Source organism: Equus caballus, chromosome 17 (genome assembly GCF_041296265.1).
Source record: "Equus caballus isolate H_3958 breed thoroughbred chromosome 17, TB-T2T, whole genome shotgun sequence".
Lineage (NCBI taxonomy): Eukaryota > Metazoa > Chordata > Mammalia > Perissodactyla > Equidae > Equus > Equus caballus.
This window is the reverse complement of record NC_091700.1, coordinates 86,129,527-86,155,332: the sequence shown is the minus strand read 5'-3', so window position 1 is coordinate 86,155,332 and position 25,806 is coordinate 86,129,527. Positions and strand designations below refer to the sequence as shown.

At 37.3% G+C, this 25,806-nt stretch overlaps 1 protein-coding gene across 3 annotated transcripts in view; it reads left to right on the top strand.

The window, feature by feature from the left end:
* UGGT2 (UDP-glucose glycoprotein glucosyltransferase 2) overlaps positions 1-25,806 on the top strand; it is a 184,724-nt gene that overhangs the window by 52,500 nt on the left and 106,418 nt on the right. For all 3 annotated transcript variants that reach the window (XM_001916487.5, XM_023621731.2, XM_023621734.2), the window contains exons 11-14: positions 11,610-11,701; positions 15,721-15,871; positions 24,373-24,492; positions 25,638-25,723. In XM_001916487.5, coding sequence (XP_001916522.1) covers positions 11,610-11,701; positions 15,721-15,871; positions 24,373-24,492; positions 25,638-25,723 — 449 coding nt within the window. The remainder of the gene's footprint in view (positions 1-11,609; positions 11,702-15,720; positions 15,872-24,372; positions 24,493-25,637; positions 25,724-25,806) is intronic.

Here is a 25,806-nt window from a genome sequence, read left to right as displayed (position 1 = left end):
CTCACTTAAGCCTTCCTGGAACACGTCAGTGAAGTTTGACTTTCATTTCATTGGCCACAGTTTTGTAAAGTGGCCATCTCTAGCTGCAAGGGAGACCAGAAAGTTAGTGTTTACTTTTCTAGTAATTGAGGCAAGTGGAGAAGTAGGTTAGGGATGGTGGTACGTTAGGGATGGTGGTACGTTAGCCAGCCAAGAGTGCCTGTCACACTGAGACAGAGTAAGCTCTCAATAACTGTCAGCTGGTTTGATGATGACAGACAACTACAATGATGATAATGAAGCAGATGCCTGGTTCATTGGAGCATGAGTATTAGGAATCATAACTCATCATCCCTAACTGGGATGTTCTTTACCCCATTGACCACCTGACAAATTCTCGTTTATCCTTCAAAACTGAGTTTCTGGTATTGCTCCTTTCTGTAATTGTCCTAATTGCTCTTACCATTCTTCAAGCTGAATGGATTGTTCTCTTGTAAGAGCTCCTGTGTTTATTTGTTTGAATAATGCCACCTACAATAAGAAAGGAAGAGAGGATGGGAAAGAAAAAGGAAAAAGAAAGGAATGCCAGAGTATTAGTGGCTTCACACAATCAAATTTATTTTTTGTTCATTTACTAGTCCAAGAGGGTGGTCTTGATCGTCAGAGCTTTGCTCTATGTGATGATTTTGGGTCCAGAGGCTGGAGGCTTTCATTAGGTTAAAGAGGAGATATGGAAGGAATAAAAGAGATAATTGGAAGGACTGAAGATCCAAATCACCAAATGGGATCAATTCAAAGGTAGACCAGTGTGATAACATAATCCTGGAGTGACAACCAGAGCTAGTTGCTGAAGTAGAGGGGAAGTGGCAGTTGGTAGAAATGAGTAAATCAGGAAACTCTGAATCTAGGGCCTTGAATGAGTGCAGTCCCTGGCACACAGCGTTCCCTCAGAAATATTTGTTGAATTGAAAACTTTTGAATGTTTAAATGTTATCTAAAATACACTTTATGTTTAGCAATGTGTAGTTTTGAGATGTTGTATATATTGTAGCAGTTATTAATAGCCCAATGTATAAACTGAGATCCAGTGATTTTTTCTGGGTCACTGAATTGGTACAAGACAGAGCCAGAATTTGTGCCCTGATGTACAGTTCATTTCAGAACAACTTAAGTATTTTGAATTTGTTCAAGTGCCAAACACCTTGCCAGGTGATGATTGGAAAACAAAGATATTTGAGAAGACTAAGAAATTTGACCTAGTCACCTATTTTCCAAAAATTCTTTGATGACTCCTGTTTCCAGAAGAACAACATACAAAATGCTAGAGAGATGTATTTAAATAAAACCAGGTGGGTAGGGGGAGTCTGGTGTAGACTGTCAGCTCCCCCCAAAAAATCCCAGGGAAACCTGTTGATAAGCAGAGCCCAGTGTAGTAAACGCCAGTCAGGGAGAACAGCACCTTGCTAGAACCTTGTTAGAGTCTCAGGAGGAGGATGTTAGGGTAGAGTATTTCTTGGGTTCTGAGGTCTCTGTTCAGTTGGTTTTAAGTTGGGTCTTTCAAGGTGAGGAATTGTTTGAGATTGGGTGGAGTTTGTCACACAGTAGTTTAGGATCGGTGAACACAAATTGATGGTTTTGATGAGCAGACTTGTCGGCTAAGCAAGCTGTTTGCCTTAACTGTCCAGATTTGTAAATCAGAGTGTTACAGATTTGCCTGGAAAAATTGGCTTGCAAGAATTTCCTGAAGCAAATGGTTCTTTATTCATTTATAGCTTTGTCTTCCTGGACAAGAATTTCCTGTAATAGTTGAGAGTTGTTGGCCCAGGTGATCCCAGTTCTCAGTCGCATTGGTTGAGGTGTATTGACATAGGTGGTCTCATTTCTCACTAGGAAGGCAGAAGATGATTCAAGAGGTGGACAGCAGCTAGGTAGAACAGTGGGGGAGACGAGGTTACTTCTCCTATAGTGCTTCATGACCAAAGGTTTGGTATTACTAGTAGGTACCAGGTAGCACGTCATAGGAAAGGACTATTAAAAAATTTAAGCTCTTTGGTTGATATATTAGCAGATGGAAAATGTGAATTACTGAAATGAATTATGTTATTGTTCACAGTCACTCTCTTCTCTCTGTCAGAGAGTCTCCTTCTCTGCCCCTTTGACATTGGTTGATGCCGTGTGATTTCCTTAGCTAATATAAAATGAGCAGATACGTATGTCATATCCAAGCAGAAGCCTTGAATGTAACTGTATGGTTTGGTTGCAATCTTGCTTCTGTTCTCTATCACAAGAGGCACGTCCCTGCTCTTCTGGTCTGGCTCCTGAAATGAAAAAGGCCCTGGAGCAGAGCCAAAGATCACCTGGACCTGTGAAAATGTGATGTGAACAACAAATGTTTCCTATAGTAAGCCACTGAGATTTGGCCACTTGTGATTTTGGGATTCATTATATTAGGAACTTGGTTACAGTAACAATCATCAAATGTATTAAATTTTGTTACTTTTTCATTTGTTAAATCATATTTTGTCTTATGCTCTTGAAACTGTTAAAAGCCTCTATGTTTGAAAGAAATCCAGAAATAATTCTGGAAATAGAATGAAAACAAACAGTGATTTTAGGAATCTTAGAAGGACTAGAAGAATAAGATAGCTATCAAGGAAATGACAAGGTGCAAGTTCTACTTCACTTGCTGGTACTATTACTAACTTTGAGAAAGTCATCTTCTACACACCTCTTCTGTAAAATGTAACTAATTATGGAGTATATATTACAATAATCTTTGAATATATTTTATATATACAATTGTAAGGTGGCAGAAATAGTAGAAACAGTCAAAATGACAAGTTGAAGATTAAAGTTATTTTTAAAAAGTTATTCTAATATACATTTTAAAATATCTTTTATTTACATTATCCAGAATTCTCTCAACCCTAGTATTTGCTCTATCCCTTCATTTTTTCAGTAATTATTTGGATCTTTTAAATTTTAGTGTCATCTTTATTATTTGCATAACTTAGTATTTTATTATCAACTGGGCTAGGGAGGCTGGTTATAGTTCATTTTATTTAGCCAGATCACACTTTGGATCAAAGCTGGCCTAAGTTGACACTTTGTTATTCAGTTAAGAATATAGCAATTGGTTCCAGTAGGAATATGACTGCAGCCCAATTCAAAAGGGTCCCATTTATTCTCCTTAAAATCATACATAGCAACAAAGAGAATGAGGAAAACTCCTACATAGCAACAAGGAGAATGAAATAACATTTTTAGCAAAATTGGCAGAAAGCAAAACCCTACAAACTCTAACGTTGATTTGTGGTGAAAAATGCCCAACACCAGTATAACTGAAGTGTAAAGCTACACTGGTGAGGAGGGAAAGAATGGAAAGGTGCAGGGGGCTCCTTGCAATGACAGTCTCAGAAATCAGCAGCAAATACTCATCCTCAGAGAGAGAGCTCCACTCTGAGTAGGAACAGTATGGACAGGACTTAAAACAAGCAGGAGAGGGCACGTGTGCTGAGGGAGATAGAGAGAGAAGTCATGCAGAGTGTATGAAAGTGTCAGATTTAAGAAAACCTGGCTAGTAAAAGAGGGGATGGCTCACCCAAAAGACAAGGGCAGTATCCTCTTGTGGCAAAGTGAGAAAAAAAGTGACTGGTGATCAGAACCCCCGAACCAGCGTAATATTTGAGACTCTGAGGAAGACTGACCATTAGATGAGCCAACTTAAACTGTTGATCACTATAAGGAAACTTCAAGCCAAGAAGCAGAGAGCTGATTTTGCCCCTTGTGCTCCAGAGCAATCTTCCCTGCTAACATCTGGTCCAAGAAAATCCAAGTGTTTCAAATATGATTAACCAAAAGGTAAAACTACTACATCCACCTAAAGATCTTACTGTATAAGCAGGGAGAAACTGCATTGTAGGTGAAGAAACCTCACTAAGCAGAGAAAACCTGTAATATAACATTTGGACGTGTGCTTGAAAACTTACTGAAGTGGAGAAGCCATGCCCAATACCAAAATATTGTAACTCTCAGTAAAGATGGACAGACAATAGGCGGTGACGCGCAGATAACAAGAGAATGTGAAACCAGAACTGGAAGGACTTTGCAAAGGTATAGAAAGTAAAGATAAAACCATTTCAGGAGCCAGCCTGGTGGCATAGTGGTTGGGTTTGCATGCTCTGCTTCAGTGACCCAGAGTTTGCCAGTTCGGATCCAGGGCCTGGACCTACACACTGCTCATCCAACCCTGCTCTGGTGGCGTCCCACACGGAAGAGCTAGAAGGACTTGCAACTAGGATGTACAACTATGTACTAGGGCTTTGGGCAGAAAAAAAGAAGATAGGCAACAATTGTTAGCTCTGGGCCAATCTTCCTCACTAAAAAGAAGAAAAAAGGTAAAACTGTTACAGAAATAAAAACTAAAATTTCAAGTGGCACAAGGGAGAACTGACCTTATGGAAAACACAGTGGAAGACGTAGTGGATAGAAATAAGAAATACAAAGAAAGAAAAACAGAAATAGAAAGGATTCAAGAGAAAATGATAAATAAAAGGCAAGTAAAGGAAATCCAGCATACCTATACTAGAGTCCCTGAAATAGAAAAATAAAACAAATGGACAGAACGACTGCTTAAAGCTACATGTAGAAAATTTTCTGAAATCAAAGACCTAAATCTACATATTAAGAGGGTGCGTTATGTAACTGGGAAAATTAACCACGAATGATCAAAACAAAGACATAGGCTATTGAACTTTATAGGAAATAAAGGGAATTATTTATGCATTTATTTAAAAAGATCATTAAGGAAAGAAAATAAGATTGGCATCAGACTTCTCAAAAACAACATTCAATACCAAGAAACAGTGCAGTTCCACCTACAAGATGGTTAAGGAAAGAAAAGCTGTCCTTCAAGCTGTCTTTTGGATAGAAATGTATATATATGCTACAAAAATGTTGAACATCAAGAATTCAGGGAATATTGCTCCTGAGAGCACTTTCTTAGGCATTTCTTCCAACCAAGAACTGATTGAAGAAACTTTGGCAGAAAAACACATTCAATCCCCAATATTGAATGTATTTAATATGTAGTTAAGTGTACAATTAAAACTAAAGAGAAGGTGGGGGAATGGGTGACAGTGTAATAGACAAATAGTACCTACTCTGACAATGACAAAATATTGCTACTATTAAAAATAGAAGGGAGATAGAAAACAGAATAACTTTCTGATTTCCTTAACGGAAATACTTGGGAATCAAAGGATTTGATTAAGCTGAAAAGTCAAGCAATAGAAGCCTAAACATATTTAAAAGTACATAGTTAACCACTAATGAATATAAAACTATTGACTAAAATTAAGCTGTGCAAGAGGAGGAAAGGCAGCAGGAAGAGGTTAAAAGCTAATTTTATTCTTATTTGTAACAGAATCATTAGTTATCATTTAAAGAAAGAGATGACTGAGGGTATTACATGAAAATACATGTTTAGTAGTAACTATTGGAACAAAAGTCTAAATCTTCCCTAGTATGAAAAGAACTTAATATGCAAAAGAAGAGAAACAAAAACCATTCATAAATGACATTTAAAAAATACATCTGGAAAAAGTAAATACAGCATGAAAGAATGACAGTTGAGGCTCACTGTATCTGTGATATCAATAAAATGTGAATAAGCTTAACTAACATGTTAGCAAAATTTTTCAGTTTGGATCGTTGGGCAGACATAATACATGAGAAATAAAACTCAAAGTAATTCAGGAATGTTAAAAACTAAAGGATAGTGAAAGTATACCAGTCAAATACTGTGTTGCAAGGGTAGTAATCTGAATACCCTCAAGCTAAATTCAGGCCTAAAAACATTAATGAGCAAAAAAATGGCCCTTTATAATACTAAGGCACAATGGAAATATGGCAGTTATTAATATCTGTGTCTCAAAATACTGTAGCAACATTCATGAAACATAAAGTACCAGAGATGGAAGGAGAAATAGAATTTACATCTCTAAAATTGATGAAGTAGTCAAAAAATAAGTAAAGATACAGGAGACCAAGCAACATTAGCAGGGTCTTATGGATGTATAATAAATTTTGTATCCTGATAATAGAGAAAATATGCCTTTTTTCAAGTTTTTATGGAGTAATAATGGCAAAAAAACCAGAAAGTAGATATAATAGAAAAAAACATTCTCTTATCTCAGAGCAATCAAACTAGAAATCAATAACAAAATCAGAAAAAAGGACTTGTTCACTTGGAGGTTAAAACCTCTTATGTTCTCTTAAGTGGAAGGAAAAAATACATATCAAAATTGAAGTATTAGTTGATAACGTTTAAAAACACACGATATTAGACTCTTTGGGACAGAAGTAAAACAAAGTTCACAGAAAAGCCTCAAAATCTTACATCAGTAAAAATGAAAAAATAAAAAAAAGTATAGGACCTCAAAGGTTAGTAAAAGAGCAATAAAGAAAACCAAAAGAAAGCAGAAAAAATTAATACAGGTAAAAATACATTAGAAGACAAAAATAGTAAAACTAAAGAATTAAAAGGATAATATAATCAAATTAAGTTTATGTGAGGAATGCAAGGGTGGTTCAACATTAGGAAATCTATTCATATCATAATATGATTAGATCTTAGTTGTAAAGTTGTATGATCATCTCCATAGATGGTGAAAAACATTTTACAAAATTCAAGACGTATTGCTGATTGTAAAAAAACACTTTATCAGAGAATTGATTCTACTTCCTTAATGTGATTGAAAGTGTGTGCATGTGTATTTGTGTTATCTCAGCTTAAAAACCAGCATCTTACTAACAGAAGAATACTAGGGGCATTGTATTAGTTATTAGTTAACATTAGTCAAGAAAAGTATGTTAGAAGTATAAAAATTGGGAAAAAGTGAGGTATGAGAGAATCAACTAAAAACAAAAAACTATAGATAGAAAGGTGTGTTAGTCTGCTCAGGCTGCCACAGACTGGGTGGCTTAAACAATAAAAACTTATTTTCTCACGGTTCTGGAGGCCCTAAGTCCCACATCGTGGATTTGGCAGAATCTGTTTCTGATGAGAACTCTTTTCCTGGCTTATGGACAGATGGCCACCTTCTTGCTGTGTCATCAAATGGCTTTTCCTCTGTACACACATGGTGCACCACCCTTATGGCCTCATTTCACCTTAGTCACCTCCCTGAAGGCCTCCTCTCCAAGTACAGTCACACTGCGGGTTAGGGCTTCAACATTTGAGTTTAGGGGGGACACACTTTAGTCCACAACAAAAGCTAATGAGTTACACAATTAATACATAGAAATCAATAGGCTCCATTAACAACTAGTTAGAAGATATAATGTAAGAAAAGACTCCATTTACAACAGCAACACAAGCACTATCTAGGAACAAACTTACCAAGTATGTAAGGAAAAATTTAAGCATTCCATAAGGGCATGTTGAAAGACACACGTGTTCTTGTATTTGACGATTACGTTACTGTACACTGGAAATCACTTCTAAGTTAATTTATGAATGTAATCAGAACCTAATAAAAATGCCAAGAGTTTCTTTTTTTCTGAAACTTGACAAGATGAGTCGAAAAATTCGTGTGGAAAAAATAGGCAAGGAATAATAGCCAAGAATATTCTGAAAAATTAAAAGAGCAATGTGGACCTGCTGCATGTGGGTACGCGCACAGGCTGGTGTCGTGGACTGTTGCTCTGTAACTGTGCTGGCCACCCGCTGCTCCAGCCTGCTCAGGGCTATTGGGCCACCCGCTGCCGTTGCCTTTTCCACCTCTCATCATTTGAAATTAGCAGTGAAACAATTTTGAAACAAGCTTTGACTTCTGAGCAAGAAACCTTAAGTTTAATCAGTAAACTAAATAATCATGACATTGTATGTGGTCATCTTGTTTAGCTGCCTCTTTTGGAACACACTGAAAGACAAGGATGGTAATGGCTCTCACGTTATTAATCTCAGGTAAATGTGTTTGGACTGGTAATCCATGTTAGCCACTACCGCATGGGGTGTGTGGAAGGTAACTAAACAAACTGGAGCGCCAACCCTGGAGAGGAGGGTGGTTATGACTGGAAGGTCAGAAAATCTTGGAGTGTCCCTTGCAGTGTTACTGAACATGGACTGGGCACATGAACACCCTGGCAGTATGTCACTGCCACAACATCTAATCCATACACACCAAGGAGTATAGTTCCTACAAAACATATAGGCAAGAAGTTTACACACAGAAAAGAGAGAATACTGGTCCTTAAATACAGAGAAAGACAGCCTATCCTCGCTCGTAATGAGAGAAATACAGATCAGAATGAAACTGAGACACCAGATTTTAACAATTCAAAAGTTTGATACTGCACTGTGTTGGCAAGTCTATCTTTTTTTGTGTAAGAAAGCAGGGAAAGCAAGATATATATTTGTACGTATTAGTGTTTGCATAAAGGATCACCGGAAGGATGAACAAGAAACTTTGGGGAAAAAAAAAGGTTACCTCTATGGGCCACAGATAGGAGCTGGGAGACAGGGTGGAACGTGCTGGAATGAGCATAAGAACTCTTTGTGTATAGATTTTTATATAGTTTTCACTTTGGATTCATGCAAAGATTGTTCAGAAAATATTATGACTATGCCGAGATTGTATAAGTGAATTTGGATTTGGTTTTATTCAGGAGACAACTGCTTTAACTCCAAAGTATAGCTAATTTCCATTCAAAGTTCATAGTTCTTATTAATTTGCTCAGAGACTATTTTTGGTGGTTTTAAATTCAATGTCCATCCAATGTGTGGCTGTTATTGTTTACTGTTAAGAGCTGTTAAATTATATTCCAATAACATTTTTGTGTGCGCTTGAGGGGAAAAAAATGGAGATATGGTCAGGTGGTCTGGTAACTTTTTTTTTTTTTTTTTGCTTCAGCAGTATGAAACAGATTGTTTAATTCAATAATTACGTAATAAACCAAATGCAGATACTTAAATACAAAATACAAATAAAGATTACAGCTAATCCGAATAAAAGCTCATGCTTTTCTAATTATGTAAACTAATTACTTAGAATGTGTGAAAATTTTACAATCTGAGACATTCCCTAGATTAGAATATTTCTCCAAAAGTTTCTCTGTAAAACATATTTTTTTTAGAATCTTATTTTCTCTCATCATTCATCCTGGAAAGGAAAAAAAACCTTTCTACGTTAAGATTTATGTCTGATTTGACTTCAAATTTTAAGTTCAGAATGCATGTAGTTTCAGCTTAGCAACCTCCAGGCATGTTTGTAAACCAGTTTACCTTTATAAAGCTCAGCCAGTCTTCTGAGATTCAATCAAGTGGAATTGTTTTAGCTTCAAGCAATGGCCTACCTCTGTTGGTCGTTAAAGGGGTACGTTGCAATACATTATTCCCTCTTTTTTTGAATGAGATGGTGGTTCTCCATGGGGATTTGTATTTGCTTCTGCTCAAAGCTTAAGAGCTCTCTCAACTTAATTCTGCTTTAAATAAAGAGCCTGCATGTATTTTTTGGACCTTAAATATAGTGTGAAATCAAGCCTCAAAGTCATATGAAGAGAAGCCAGAGGCCATGAATTCTTATGGAGGATTTATTCTTCCTCCACCAAGAACATCGTTGAGATGGACAAGTTTCTGTGCTGTTTCTGCAGGGTGCTTTGTTTTCTAGGTCACCTTTTCACTCTGAGTGTGGCACTTATTTCTGTGCACAAGGATATCTCTGTGCCTACTCCCTCGCTGTGTGGGCCCCAAGCTTTGCCTTCTGAGACTGGCCCTTGAAAGCCCAAGCTTTAGACGACCTAGGAAGCCCGATTTCCTCGGGAGAGGGCCTTCAGTGTTTGTTACATCCTTGGACTCACAGTCCTACTTCTTCTCTGCCCTTAGATGAAGTCTTTATTTTTAAAAGCTGAGTCATTCATTTAGAGTGCATTATTAATATTTTAATCCAGCATTTCTGACATTTTCTTTTAGTAGGAGGGTTTCAGGATCTCTGGTTCATCGTACAGCTGGAAACTGAATTCTTACTCCTTGATTTGAGAAACGCTGCCTTAAATTATACTCTTAGGATAATTTGCCAGGATTTAAGGCTACCCCTCTGAGGGGAAGGAGAAAGAATTTGTCAGCACCAGCCTCTAATAGACTGACGGTATTTCAGCAATCAAGTTCACTGAGTTCAATTTATTACCTTTTTGAGCATGTTCTTTGTTCAAGGCACTGTGCCTGGCATAGACATTCTTGAGGGAATTAGCAATTTAGTGTGGGTCTGTGTGCTTGAAATGCTTTCTGCTTAGATTTGAGGTGCCTAAAATGATGAGGTGCTGGGGAGAGCTGCAGACAGTGTATGATGGTTCAATGCAAGTTTTGGGAAAACTGGCAACGAAGTCACTAGGCGTCTGTAGATTTTGAAGTTAGAATGCAGATTTCTTAGAATAAGTAACTGTTTGATCGAAAGGCACAGAGGTAGCTGAAGACAAATCAAAATTTTACCTGTGAACCTTCTCATAGTAAGGTTTAATCTCTTACCAATATTTTATAAAAGTCAAGTGGAATATTTTCTGATCTGTTACAAATTTAGTTTCTCCCTTCCCTTCTCTGTATGTAACTCACCTGTCATGGTGAGTGATAACCATACAGAAAAATTCACCTCTCTCAAGCCTTCCCTGACTCTCAAATTTGTTGCTTCATCTGCCTTTCCATAATAATTTATACAAATCCCTATTAGATCACTTATCATGTGATGTTATTGAAATGCACTGTTTTAAAATTGTTTTTCCTTCTAAACCAATTTGCCTACCCTGATAATAGTAATAAAAGCTTCATTTGTGAGTGTTGTGTGTGAGACACAGGTATATATTACATTTGAACTTTATAACAAACCCATGAGGTAGATATGAGTACTCCATTTTACAGATGAGGAAACTGAGACTTATGGGAGCTAAGTAAATTTGCCCAAATCTTACCACTAGTAAGTGGCAAGACTAGGATTTAAAGTAGATCTGACTCCCTCACCACCATCTTAATAACTAAGCTGTATTGGCAAAGGCATTGCCAGGCACTTGGGAAGTCTTTACTGAATGGAAAGACAGAATGTTGAAACAGTCCTTTAATGGAGACCTTCTTGAATTTAGAGTGGCCTCCAAATATTTACACATACACCAAAGTTTTGAGTCCTGGGATATCAAAGATTAGGACGATGCCAACTATCAAATTCTAAGTGCGTGTGCACATACACAGGCACAATATGAAATGTAGGCAAGTAATCATTGTAGCATTAGAACTTTGATATCACATATTGCAAAATCAAAATATTCAGGTGTTTGTGTGTCTGACTTGTCATAAGATTCCCATCACTTAGTCAGGGGTGGGCAGACTACTACTCACCTGTAGGCCAAATCTGGCCTGACACCTGTTCTAAAAAAAGTTTTGTTGGAACATAGTCATGCCCGTGTGTTTACATGTTGTCTGTGGCTGCTTTCATGCTACAAGAGCAGGGTTAACTGGTTGCAACAGAGATATGACCGGCAAAGCCTAAAATATTTACTCTCTGACTGCAGAAAGTTTGCTGGCTCCTGACATGGGTAACTGGTGTTAAATGACTTTGTTAACTGTTTTTCTGCTCTGTTTCAAGAATCTTCTTAATAGATTTGAAATTCAGCCAGGTGATGCTCGTCTGTTTATAAATGGACTTCGTGTTGATATGGATACTTATGATCCTTTTAGGTAAGTATTGAATTACTAATACAAACTAACTATGGTTTATATAGAGGTAAATATTGTCCTGAATTTAGTATTTGTCAAAAATGCCAATAATCACTTTAAAGGTAAAGCAAATACATGTTTTGACTGTGCAAAACAACTCTATTATTTTGGTAGAATACTCTCTTGCATCTTAGAATGTCAAAACTGGGGGAGACCATGGAGGCATTTGTTCAGATGAGAAGACTGGAGTTCCTGAATCTGAGACCTATACTCACCCCATTGTTTAAAACTGTCTTTGATTGAATAGTAGGTTTATCCTTTAGGGGGAAATTCCTTGAGACTGGGCTCAGCAGCTAGGGAGATCTCGCCTCCAGGAAGGAGCTGAAAGGAACATGAGATGTTTCCCTAGAGGAAAGAAATCAACAGGAAGGATTCAAAGTACTTGTATCTGTCAGAAAGGAAATTTGAAATTCTAGAAGGCAGGGTGCTATCTATTTCCTTAGGTCAAAAAAAAACCTTCAAAACTGCTCTAGGGCAGAATTAGAAAGTCTTTTATTTATCATGGCCATTGGCCCATAAATTAAAGGCATGGGCAAAGCAGAAGAGAAATCAAATTGAATTTATTTTAAAGAGAGGCATAAAACTACTTTAAAAATTAATATTTAGAATGTAAGATAAATTTAGTAAACATGATACTTTAGTTCAGATACTCAGTTTTAATTTGATTGAATATACTTTTATTGAACTTAAATTAATTGTTTATCTTATTACAAATTTGGAAATAGATAGAAAAATACAGGAAAGATTAAGAAGTAGAGTAGTTCAATTGGGGCTTTTCTCTTTATTTAGTTGAATTCCTGGACCTAGTATTGGGAAAATGGTGACCTAAGATATATATATAGGATGAGTACTACACACACAAAGGGTAAAGTGGTTGTAAGCTCCTGGCCTGTAAACTTCAGAGAGACAAAAATTATATCTATACTCAGAAAAAGTGAAAACAGGTTTAAAAGAGAGAGTGAAAAGGTGTGTAGATTTTGGAAAGTTTTCTGTGGCAGTATATGGGGAAATTTTCATAGCAGAAACCTTTTGACGGGTAATCTAGAAGACTGTAGGTTATTTGAGAAATACAACCCCGTTGGCTCCTCCACCTGGTAATTAGTGATCTGTAGGATGGGTGATACATTTTTGTTCCTCATTGATGTGATTGCTAGTTGCAGCTACTATAATTCCCTTAGAGGAGGAAAAGAAAATATGTGAGGATATTTATATCTTCTGACATTTTTAGCACAAGATAAACAAGAGGATATCAGAAAAAGATTAGAACCTGTAGAATAAAGTCAGTGTGAAGAGATTGGTGAATGGAAGAAAATGACTCAGGAGAGGAGAGGAAGGAAAATGTCCCATTACTGAAGTTATACCCTGGACCTCCGAGGCTTCCTGGGCGACTGGTACTTCAGAATTGTCCATTTGGAGAAATAAAGGGAGTGGGTAAATGTTTTGCACTTCCTTTCTACCTCCTGTCTCTCGTTGGATTTTTGGGTTGTGGAGAGCTGATACTATGCCCTGTGGTTTAGCCTTTCTTCCTCTGATCCTGAAAGTAGTGAGAGGACCCACAGCCTCCCTGGGTCAGGTCAGCATTGGTGCAGTGGAGGCTGTACCGGGGCTACCTCTCACCCTCAGGGAGGCTAGGACAGTGGGAGGTGTGGCAGTGACCAGGGAGGAAGACAGGTAGGACTGAGTAAATTGAAGTCTTCCATAAATGGTGTCTTGTGTATCTCCTTTAGAGGCACTGACATCTTTGTCTCTAAGCACTCACCTTAGCCACAGACTTGACCAGACAGAAACTGGTACAAATTGAATGTTACTCCTTTTGATAGCCAACCTATTCCTACTCAAGCAGTGTCACTACAGTGTGACTACCAGGAAGAAAGAAGTAACAAAGGTGTCTTGATATCCCCACCAGTGTGATTTTTTCTGTATCTTAATAAAGTTATTTGGCTCAGAGTTCTTTTGAGTGCTTGATAAATATGTATTTGTAATGCAAGCAACATTAAAACTCAATATTAACAAATCAATTTTAAAATTCAATTCAGTAAATATCTGAGTGCCTACTATGCTATAGAAACACCTAGCTTTTGGGGGTATAGTGGTGAACCAGACAGAAATAACTGAAATCTACAGTCTAGTGGGATAATTGATATTAAATAAATAAATAGAGTGTGGTAAGGTTTATAAAAAATAAAGTGCTAGCAAATAATAGGATTCTAGGGGCCATCCGGTGGCGTAGTGGTCAAGTTTGTGCACTCTGCTTTAGTGGCCCAGGGTTCGTGGGTCCAGATCCCAGGCATGGACCTGGCACCGCTCATCAAGCCACATTGTGGCTGCATCCCTCATAAAGTAGAGGAAGATTGGCACAGATGTTAGCTCAGCAACAATCTTCCTCACACACACAAAATTAATAATAATAATAGGATTTGAAATCTCATTCCCTTTCCAGTGTACTGTGTAGCTCCACCTAGTTTTCCTGTTGGTGGTTTTCCTTAGAAACTAGGTTGAGACAATAAAGATGATAGTTACAAAAGCTTTGAAGAATATTAAAATTCTGTCACACAAAAAAGTGATCAGTAAGCATCATAAAATTTTTTAAATGGAGAGAACATTGGCAAAGCAATCCAAAATTCTTAGTTTACAACTGAGAAAAATTAGACTAAAGAGGTTAAGAACTTCAGGAAGTCACATGTGAAGTAGTGTTATAGCCTAGACTAAATCTTATTATTAGATTGATAATTTGTGATATTTAAATTAGTGTTTATCACACTCATCTCCTAGTAAATCTGTCAGGGGTTGGGTGCTAAAAGGTTTGCTTTGTAAAGCAGCGGTCAGAACTGTCTAGGATACAGATGTGCAGAGCTGAAGTCACACAGACCAGCTTGAAACACTTATAAAACAGCTTTCTTAAGAGTTTAGATATTACATCTCTACTTTTTAGATGTAGATCTCTGTAGGCCTCCCTGAGAAATGTATTCCGAAATGCATATTTTATTTTATTCATTTCTGAAAGGCAAAGTAATTTTCATGACCCAATTTTTTAATTAAGCACTTAAGTTAAATATTATAAATGTGAATTTTAACACTTGGTTTCAAAAAGTAATAAAGTTTCTCCCTGCCTAGTAAACTTTTACCTTTTCGGACATGAGCACACTTTACTGCAGTCCATAAAGCCTTATCTTTCCAGATGCAGGAAAGCACTGCAGTCCTGTAGCGTTGCTATCCCAGCCCTGCCGCTCCACTAGCCGAGGGACCTGCACAGGAGGCTTCACCGTCTGAGCCTCAGGTGCAGCATTTGCGACTCCCTGAGATGGTGGTGAGACTCAGAGGAGCTCTGTTTGAAAAGTGCTTAACATCATCTGGCACACAGTACAAGCTTGATAACCAGTAGTTTAAAGAATCAAATTGCCCAAACTTTTTGTCAATAGTATTATTTATTGATTTTATTGTTATTTTTAGCAGTAATACTTTCTATTATGTTTAAGAGCTATCAAATTATTATATATGCAAGTAGAAATTTTAATATGTATTCTAAACAGATGTGAACTTTGATGCTTTAATGGGGCTTCCTCTGTATTAAAATTTTATATTTTAGGTCGTGTTTGATCTTTTTTTTGTAGAAGATTTATCAAAAGAGTGACCTAATATATTTTTCCCTTCATATTTGGCTTCCCCAGGGGTGAGCACATCCTCACTTCTTTGGCAAGGAATATAATAAATATACCTTGTTGTTTTATCTCTTAAATAATATTTTGTTACCACTAAAAAAAAACAAAACAAAAAACCTCAACAAAAGTTCACCCAAGATAACTAATGAGAAGAAATTCTTGTCTTTTTTGTTAATGAGTTTAATTTAATAATCTGTTTTCCTGCTGTTAATGAAAATACCAGTGAAACTTGTTTCTAATGCTTTGAGAAAGCTATAAACTTTAAAGGATTTTTTTAATTTTGGCAAATTGAAATAAACTATTTCTTTCCTTGAAACAAAGTCTTTTGGATATGCTGAAACTGGAAGGAAAAATGATGAATGGACTTCGCAATCTTGGGATCAATGGAGAAGATATGAGCAAATTTTTAAAATTAAATTCACCTGTTTTGGATTCTACGTATGCTTTAGATATTCGGCATTCTGCTGTAATGGTAAGTGCTCGTGTCATTCCTTGTTTAAAACCTTTAGTAGCTGCAACACTTCACAGAAAAGCAAATATTGGCAGGCTTTAGAATAAATTTACGTATTTTGGAAAAGGTTGTAGGAGAATCAGGGAGAAGAATGGAAAGTGTAGACTCACCCCATCTCGTGCGTGGATGCTTCCCCCTCCTTGCATTCTCTGTGTCTCCCTACAAGAACGCCTGCTTGCTCTCATTCAGTACCCTTCCAGCTTGAAAGGCAAAAACAAAGCAAACGAGAACAACGAAAGAATCACATGAACAACAACAACAAAACACAAAATAGTTTAAATCTGAGGAACATAAGAATACCACCTTAATATGATGAAAATTCTGCCTACACCACTTGCTGCGGCCTCCTAAGATTCTGGTCGGTGTATTACAGCCTGAGTGAATTTTCCAAAATCTGATCACATCGCTCTTCCTTGCTTAAAGCACAAAAACGGTCCTTAGTATGCCCTATGAGGCTGTAAATGGCCTATTCCCTCCTTTCATTTCTTAGACTATGAAATATTATTTTCACGATATCCTTTATCTCATGCTTGGAAAGCAATTTTTCCTCTCTCTGTCCAGTCAATTCCTACTCTTTTTTCAGACTTCAGTTTCAAATAGCACTTGCTGAGAGAAGCTTTTCTTAGCTATTCAGATTAGATGATTTTTTCATATGCAGTCATACCTGAGAGATATTGCAGGTTCAGTTCCAGAACACCATAAAAAAGTGAATATCACAATAAATAGAGCCACACGACTTTTTTGATTTCCTAATGCATATAAAAGTTATGTTTACACCATAGTCTATTAAAGTATTCATAGCATCATATCTAAAAACAATGTGCACACTTTAATTTAAAAATACTGGGGCTGGCCCCGTGGCCGAGTGGTTAAGTTCGCGTGCTCCACTGCAGGTGGCCCAGTGTTTCGTTGGTTCGAATCCTGGGCGCAGACATGGCACTGCTCATCAAACCACGCTGAGGCAGCGTCCCACATGCCACAACTAGAAGGACCCACAGCGAAGAATGTACAACTATGTACCAGGGGGCTTTGGGGAGAAAAAGGAAAAAATAAAATCTTAAAAATACTTTATTGCTAAAAAATGCTAGCCATCATCTGAGCCTTCAGCAAGTCATAATCTGTTTGTTGGTGGAGGATCTTACCTCAGTGTTGATGGCAGCTGGCTGATCAGGGTGGTTGTTGCTGAAGATTAGGGTGGCTATGGCGATTTCTTAAGACAACAATGAAGTTTGCATCAGTTGACTCTTCCTTTCACAAGCAATTTCTCTGTAGCATTTAATGCTGTTTGCTATTTGATAGCATTTTACCCACAGTAGAACTTCTTTCAGAATTGGAGTCAGCCCTCTCAAACCCTGCCGCTGCTTTATCAACTAAGTTTATGTGATATTCTAAACCTTTTGTTGTCATTTCAACAATCTTCACAGCATTCTTCACCAGGAGTAGATTCCATATCAGCAAACCACTTTTTTTGCTCGTCCATAAGAAGCAACTCCTCATCCGTTAAAGTTTTATCCTGAGATTGCAGCAGTTCAGTCACATCTGCAGGCTCCACTTCTAATTCTAGTTCTCTTGCTACTTCCACCACATCCACCCTTACTTCCTCCGCTTAAGTCTTTAGCCCTCAAAGTCATCCATGAGGATTGGAATCAACTTCTTCCAAACTCCTGTTACTGTAGATATTTTGACCTCTTCCCAAGAATCACAAATGTTCTTAATGGCATCTAGAATGGTGAATCCTTTTCAGAAAGTTTTCAAATGACTGCCCAGACGCATCAGAGGAATCACTATCTATGTCAGCTATAACCTTACAAAATGTGTTTCTTAACTAATAAGACTTGAAAGTCAAAATTACTCCTTGATCCCTGGGCTGCAGAATGGATGTTGTATTCGCAGGCATGAAAACAGCATTAATGTCATCTGTCTTCATCAGAATTCTTGGGTGACCTGATGCATTGTCAATAAGCTGTAATATTTTGAAAGGAATCTTTTTTTCTGAGCAGTAGTTCTCAGCAGTTGTCTCAAAATATTCAGTAAACCATGTTGTAAACAGATGTGCTGTCATCTAGGATTTGTTGTTCCATTTATAGAGCACAGGTAAGAGTATGTATTACCAATTCTTAAGGGTTCTAGGATTTTTGGAATGATAAATGAGCATTGGCTTCAACTTAAAGTCACCAACTACATTAGCTCCTAACGAGAGAGTCAGCCTGTCTTTTGAAGGTTTGAAGCTAGGCATTGACTTCTCCTCTATAGCTGTGAAAGTCCTAGGTGGCATCTTCTCCCATTGTAAGGCTGTTTCGTCTACACTGGAAGTCTGTTGTTTAGTGTAGACACCTGCATTAATCATCTTAGCTGGATCTTCTGGATGACTGGCTGCAGCTTCTACACCAGCACTCGCTGCTTTGCCTTCCTTCCTTACTAAGGACGTGTATTCCTCACTAAAATTTATCATTTCTAGCTTTGGATTTAAAGTGAAAGGTGTGTGACTCTTCACTTCACCTGAACACTTAGAGGCCATCATAGGGCTGTTAATTGGCCTAATCTCTATATTGTTGTTTCTCAGGGAATAGGGAGGCACGAGGAGAGGGAGAGGGGGAATGGTTGGTCAGTGGAGCACTCAGAACATACACGTTTGTCAGTTGAGGTCTCCGTCTTAGATGGACACTGTTCATGGCGCCCCAAGACAGTTACAATGGTAGCATCAAAGACCACTGATCACAGATCACCATAACAAATGTAATAATAATGAAAAAGTTTGAAATATTGCAAGAATTACTAGAATATGACACAGAGACATGAAGTGGGCAAATGCTGTTGGAAAAATGGCACCAATACACTTGGTCAACATAGTGTTGCCACAAACCTTTAATTTGTAAAAAATGCAATATCTGCAAAGCACAGTCAAGCAAAACATTATAAAGTGAGATATGCCTGTACACATTGTGTCAAGGCGTCCCCAAGATCACCCTCAGGTTCAGTGATTTGCTAAAAGGATTCAAAAGGCCTAGAAGTTGTTATACTCGTGGTTATGTTTTATTAAAGCAAAAAAATACTAGCAGTATCAGCGGAGGGAGAAAGGACATGAGGTGAAGTCCAGAGGAAACCAGATGCAAGCTTCCAAGAATTTGCACCTAGTGGAGTTGTACAGAGCATTCTTTGTTTGTCGTGTGACAGTACATGCAAAGTGCTACCTACTAGGGAAGCTTATTTGAACCCGGGAGTTTAGGGGTTTGGAAAGGAGTCTGTCGTATAGACATATAATGGCTATGTGACTGATCTCAGTCACTAGAGCTCCAGACCCTCAGAGGGGATGCAGGTGTTCATCATGAATCATGCTTTCTATAAATTCTCTCTGCACACTGCTGCAGCATGCAGCAAAGCCCTAAGCTTGCAAAAAGCCCTTATCAGTCAGAACATTCTGAGACTCAATTCCCAGGAGCCAACCTAGAGAACCTCTGTCACGAAAACAGACCGTTCTTGGGAATGTGCAAGTTGTGAGCAACCCAGGCCTGCTGGGTTAACCCTTTCATGCACACACACGCACACACGTGTGTATACATACTTATTATATGTGATAGAACACTAAGCCCTCCATATGCTTAGCACAGTTATAATTTTACATTTATCCTGTGATTCCCTGATGTCTTTGTTTCTTACCAGACTATATAAAACTTCTTTAAGGTAGGAATTCTATCCAGTTTTTTCTCTCACCATTATATCCCTGGTTTTAATAGGAAGTCAATAAATATAAATATTCCCTGAATGAATAAGTAAATGTTTATCTCAGAGCAACATAAAACATAATTTTTAACAGTCAAACTGTGAGAGCATTCCAATTACAACATAATCTATATAAGTATGTCCATATCACTGTTATGATTTAACATTATTATAAAAAGTGTAACTATTAAGAGAAAATAAAAGTATTGCATGACATAAAAATTATCTAACTAGAACTCTCCAAGGAAAGCCATTATGAGAGACTATAATTGATAAGAGACTATAAAATAAGTTTGAAATGACAGTAAACAGATCAAAAGCTTTTTTTCCAGAAACCATTTGGAAGACATAATGATTTATTCATAATAGCATAAAAGTTTAAATACCTTGATAATATCTTAGTAACTACTATGTAGTAAAATTATCTTAATGACTAATGATAAAAACTGCAACTTAAGTGAGGAGATATAAAAGAAGGATAAAAGGACATGTGGAAAGAGAGTGTTAATTGGCATAGCCTTTTAAAAAATTATGGCTGTGGTACCCTTACAGTGCTCATATACTTTGATCTAGTAATTTCACTGGAAACTACCATAAAGAAATAGTTGGGAAGGGGGAACAATCTTTATACCCAAAGATATCATCATCACTGCATATTTTTAAAACAGAGTAGAAATGAGTTAGGTGTATAACAGAGAAATGTTGTAAATTGTATATCCACACAATCGAGTATTATTCAGACATTAAAATTATGTTTATAAATATCTTTTAATAATCAGTAACAATGGCTGTATTCTCATGTTAAGTAAAAAATATAGACTTACACGATAGCATCATGTGAAAAGATGGACAGAGGATCAGAAGGAAATAGATCAAAATGTTAAGTTATTAATGGATGATATGGTTTAATGAGTAGTTGGGGCTTTTTTCCTTCCTGCTTTTGTGTGAATTCCAAATTTTTAACAATGGATATGTATTATTATATGATCAGGAAAAAAGTTTTTAAGGGGAAAAAAACAGAACCTCTCTAAATGTCTTGCTGATTGTTTCGTATAAAAATTTAAGGGATTCCCTCTGACGTATCTCAGTTATTGCAGTTACTTTTGTCCTACCTAACAGCCTCTCCACTTATGAATTTAGTCCCCCACCTAAAAATCATGGAACGATAGCAGCACCAAAGAAATGCCATATTCACTGATTATCAAAGACCTCAGACTCAGGAAAAATCACACGAGTTATTAGCTGCCATCATTATTTTCTAGAACACTAAGTGATTTGGTATAAACATTTATTATAACTGTTTTACTGCTCTTTAGATTATATTCTCTCATTGGCTAGATTTTACTTTTACTTGGATATCTTTGAGTGTAATAACAGAGTCTTTTCTAAAAATGTTTTACCAGAAAAAGGAATGACCACATTGGTAATCATAATACTTTGTGCCTTTTATTTTAAGTATTTATGCTTTTTAGCATTTATAGAAGAGTGCTGGGAATGTGAGTCACACTGAGAAAATGAAGGAAGTAATTTTCAAGGTTATTCTGTGCATAAGAAATAGATCTCTAAAGAAACTTTGCAGCTCCATTTACAAAATAACATTCTGGTCTTCTAAGATTGGCAGTAGAGGACAGTCACTCATGGGATGGAGCAGCCCTGATGCTGTCCTCATTGCCCTTACCCTCCGCAGAGTCCCGCTTCCCTGGGTTGAAGTCTCCTGCTGTAGTACTGCTCTGAATTCTCCTCCTCTCTTGCCCAACTCTTGTACACTTTCAGGAGGCATTCTTTTCCAAGGAACTTCTATCTGAGTGTGTCACAAAGTAATTTTCTATTGAATTAAAATATATATAACATAAGATATGCTCTTTTAGCCTTTTAAGTGTGTAATTCAGTGTCATTAAGTACATTCACAAGGCTGTACAACCATCACCATTATCCATCTCCAGAACTTTTTATTATTCCTAACAGTAGGTATAAAGGCCACAGTTAAGACTAACAGAACTAGTGAGGTAGATGTTTGGAATATCAATGCCAGTTCTCCATGCAACTTTGTGAGGCCACTTTTCCAGCTATTGTTGATGCTTCTGTAGATTTACTTGAAACTAAAGAAATGGACAGTTCGATCGCTATGGGCCTATTCAGTGTGATTTCCAGTGTTGTTTCAATAGTTCTCCAAATGGATCAGGATGTCACCTCAATTAATTTCCCCAACACCCATGCTGTAAGTTAGACCGCTGCTGTAGTTTTCCAACTTTGGTATTTCTGATAGGAGTCACGTAGGGCACTAGGTTTAAATGGAGATTCCCAGGGCCTGTTCTGAGCTTCTGGTTTAGTAGGTCTGAAGTGGGGCCAAGGAATCTGCATTTTAAATAAACACCTCCAGCTGTTTTGATCCACATCAAAAGTGACTCTACTTCCGATCATTAATCAGATTCAGAGGGACTGATACATAAAGCCTAAGGCCAGTTTCTCACTTAAAATAAGAAACATAACTGACCGCCACGGAGATCGGATAGTCACATCCTCTGCTTCGTGCCTTCTCCTCCTCTGGCCAGGATCCCCACAGAAGAAAATTTAACAGATCTAGACACTGTTGACTGAGTCTGCAAAGATTTCCAGTTCACAGGGGATTCCTAGCATATTGTGAGGATCTTTAGAACTGTTGCCATTACCTTCACATCTTGTCAAGAATTACCTCAGAAGCCTAAACAAGATACACTACTCCTGACTTTTCCAGGGAGACCAAAGTTCTCCCTTCTAATTCTGTACTACCCAGGCAAATTAGAGTGGAAATAAGCCAATCCCAGGTCACCATCACACTTGCGAACCATGAATGTAGAAGTTGTAGCTGTCCACTGTTATCCCTCCTCGGATGTCTTAAGTATGTCTAGAGCTGAGTTAACTCCCTCTCCGCTTTCGATCCTCTCTGCTTGGAAAAGCCTACTTCTCTTAGAGCCTAATTCTTCAGGGTTGATATGGTGTTCCTTTCTGAAAGCCGTGAGTTATCCTAGATTCCTCCCTCTTACTCATCCCTCTTTGTTTGTGTCTCTTAACTCTGTCTTCTCTCTAAAGCCACTGCCTCTGACTTAATTAAGCACTCCAAAAACTCATGTCTAGCTTACTGCAAAAACTCCTCATTTCTTCAAGCATTGCCTTGTCCCATTCTTTCTCTCCTTTAGTACTTTCAGCCTCATTCATGTTAGACCTTTGCCTGTCACTCATCTCTCTTACACTTGTTTCAACTTTGCATAATCTTTTTCTCTGTGCACTTTAGTTGATATATGTACTATTGATCTGTCATTCAGTTTACTCATCCCCGTCTCTTCCATGTGCAGCGTGCAATTAAACCCGCCTGATAAGTTCTTACAATTCTTAATTACAGACACTGTTTTTAAATTCTAGAATATCCCTTTCTTTTTTAATAGATTTTAGTTCTCTGTTAAAATTTTCCATCTTGCCATGTATTTTTGTTCTTTTTAAAGAATACATTAATTGTCGTTATTTTAAAGTTTTTGCTTAAGTCCCTTTCTGTTATGTTTTTTTCTCTTGCATTTCATGTGGTTCTTTTCTTTTTGCATGACAGTTTTTGATAAGAGCCGAAAATTGCTGATGAAAGGTTATAGAAGCAAAGAGTTGTGAGGTTTGTTCTGGCAGTCCAGGTAGAGATGCTCACTTGATTCTCTTGTGGTTTGATTTTGTTTTAGGCTTTGTGCAAGCTTTTCTCTTTTTTGTTGTACTCCTAAGGTCTGGCCCTACTGGGTCTCAGATGAAAGCGCAGTGTTTTGCAAAGTCCTTTCGCCTTCAGCTCCGGCCTCTGTGTCCTCAGTACCATGCTGTGGCTGTGGCTTCAACCTCCCGGGTTCTATTTCCTCCTGGAATTTTTGAGGGGTGTCTTGCCAAGTGTATGTTCAGTTAGTAGACAGCAAATGAGAGGAATTTATGTGGAGATGCTTTGGTTTCTTCCCTGCAGTTTCCTCCTTTCCTGGATTGCCCCTGCCTCAAATCCCACCAGTTTGGCAACCCTAATTTTGACTTCTCTCTTTCCAGCCCAATATGACTGTTACTTTCTATTTGAATTCTGTTTCTCCAGGCTGCAATTTGGAAAATGCCCCCAGGGACAGTGTTGAGGTGAATGTGGAGCTTGTCTCTTACACCTCCTGCTTTCAAGGATTGTAACTCCTCAATCCTTGATTCTGGGTTGACACCTGCCTCCATGCCTCTGAACAATGGTTTATATGTCCTTTCCAGCTTTTATCATTGTTTCAGGTGGGAGGGTTAGTCTAATATAAGCTCTTTCATCATGATTAGAATTAAATGTCCAAGGTGTCAGTTTTATAATTTAATTATTATACGACATTTTATTCTCCTTATGTCCAAGCCTTTCAGTTTGAGACGGGCAGTCGAGGACCTCATCACCTTCTGCACTGCTGATAATTGAGATAAATACGTGTCTCTTTTAAATGGTTTTTGGAGAGTAATTTTTATAGAATTTTATTTTTTAATATGAAAAACAAACATGAGTAAAAGGAGTCAGTTGTTTTGGGGGGAAAGGCTCAATGTAAAAGACCATGGTAATATAAAATTGTACATAGTAATGTTCCTTAATTTAAAGAATATATTTAATCAGAAATATAGAAAATCCTCTGTGTATTTTTACTTGTCATTTGATAGCGTGAAATCTGGCTCTGAAATGATTTAAGTATTATCTTAATATAGCTTTTACAGATTTCTGGATTCTTTTCTAGTGGATTAATGACCTAGAAAATGATCATTTGTATGTTATGTGGCCTGCAAGTTGCCAGGAGCTTCTGAAGCCAATATTCCCTGGAAGTATACCTTCCATAAGGCGTAATTTTCATAATTTGGTGAGTTTTCTATTTTGACATTTTGTATACATCTTTTATAAAGATATCAGTGTTCTTTTTGGATTACCCTGCTCTTGGTAAATAGGCATCTGAGTAATGAGGAAGGAAATATTTGCCTGATGCAACAAGCTTGAGGCGATGTGGCTGCCTAGGTATCAAAAGCTTGCAGTGTCACATCATCTGCCTCTTACTATTTAGCCCTCCTGTACTTTTATAATACCAATATTAAGTTGATGGGTTGCTTTTACATTTTCTGAAAGCAATTTATGATCAGACTTTTCTTCTGTATTATAAAGAACTGATTAAAGTTTAGTACATTTCAGAGAAAACTACATAAATACTACTGTCTCATATGTGCATATGTTTATTATTACAATATTAGACAACCTTCTAGAACTTTGAAATATGGGGAAAACACCTAGGGCTTTGGTATTTTTTTACATAGGAAGTGAATTTCTTCTTTCCTACAGCAACCTAGAGTGAGCAGTTATATTAATGCTATTTTTTGTTGGTCAAAATTTAATTTTTATTTCTTTTAAAAAAAAATTTATCATAGAGGGACCAGCCCAGTAGTGCAGTGGTTAAGTTTGCATGTTCCGCTTCAGTGGCCCGGGGGCGCCACTTCGGATCCCGGGTGCGGACATGGCACTGCTTGGCAAGCTATGCTGTGTCAGGTCTCCCACATATAAAGTGGAGGAAGATGGGCACAGATGTTAGCTCAGGGCCAGTCTTCCTCAGCAAAAAGAGGAGGATTGGCAGCAGATGTTAGCTCAGAGCTAATCTTCCTCAAAAACAAAAAAAATGTATCACAGAAAATCCAGTGAACATTTATGATAAGGCATTTCACTTCTTGTAGGAAACATTTCCTTTGTGTTGTGCTTCAAAAAGAAGATGAGTAATCTCTCTTTAAATTCCATGTATTATTATATTTGAATGTGCAGCTTTTAGAAATCCTTGATAAAGTATGAAATTATTTCTTGTATACATTCCTCAAAATTCTTTAGAATTACTAGAAATTTCTAAAAAAAAGATTGTACCTTGAATTTCATACTCTTGGCTATAGAGCTTAGACTAAACTTGAATTTCATGAAAATTGTAAAGTGTTGAGACAAAATAGTGATTGTAGACTATCTACTTTCTTTTAGGTTCTGTTTATTGATCCTGCTCAAGAATATACCTTGGATTTCATAAAACTTGCTGAACTTTTCTATTATCATAAAGTTCCTCTTAGGTAATTGTCAATTTATAACATTAAATTGTCAACTGAAGGAAATCAGTGATGTTCATGTTGTGTTACACAGAATATTACTGTGA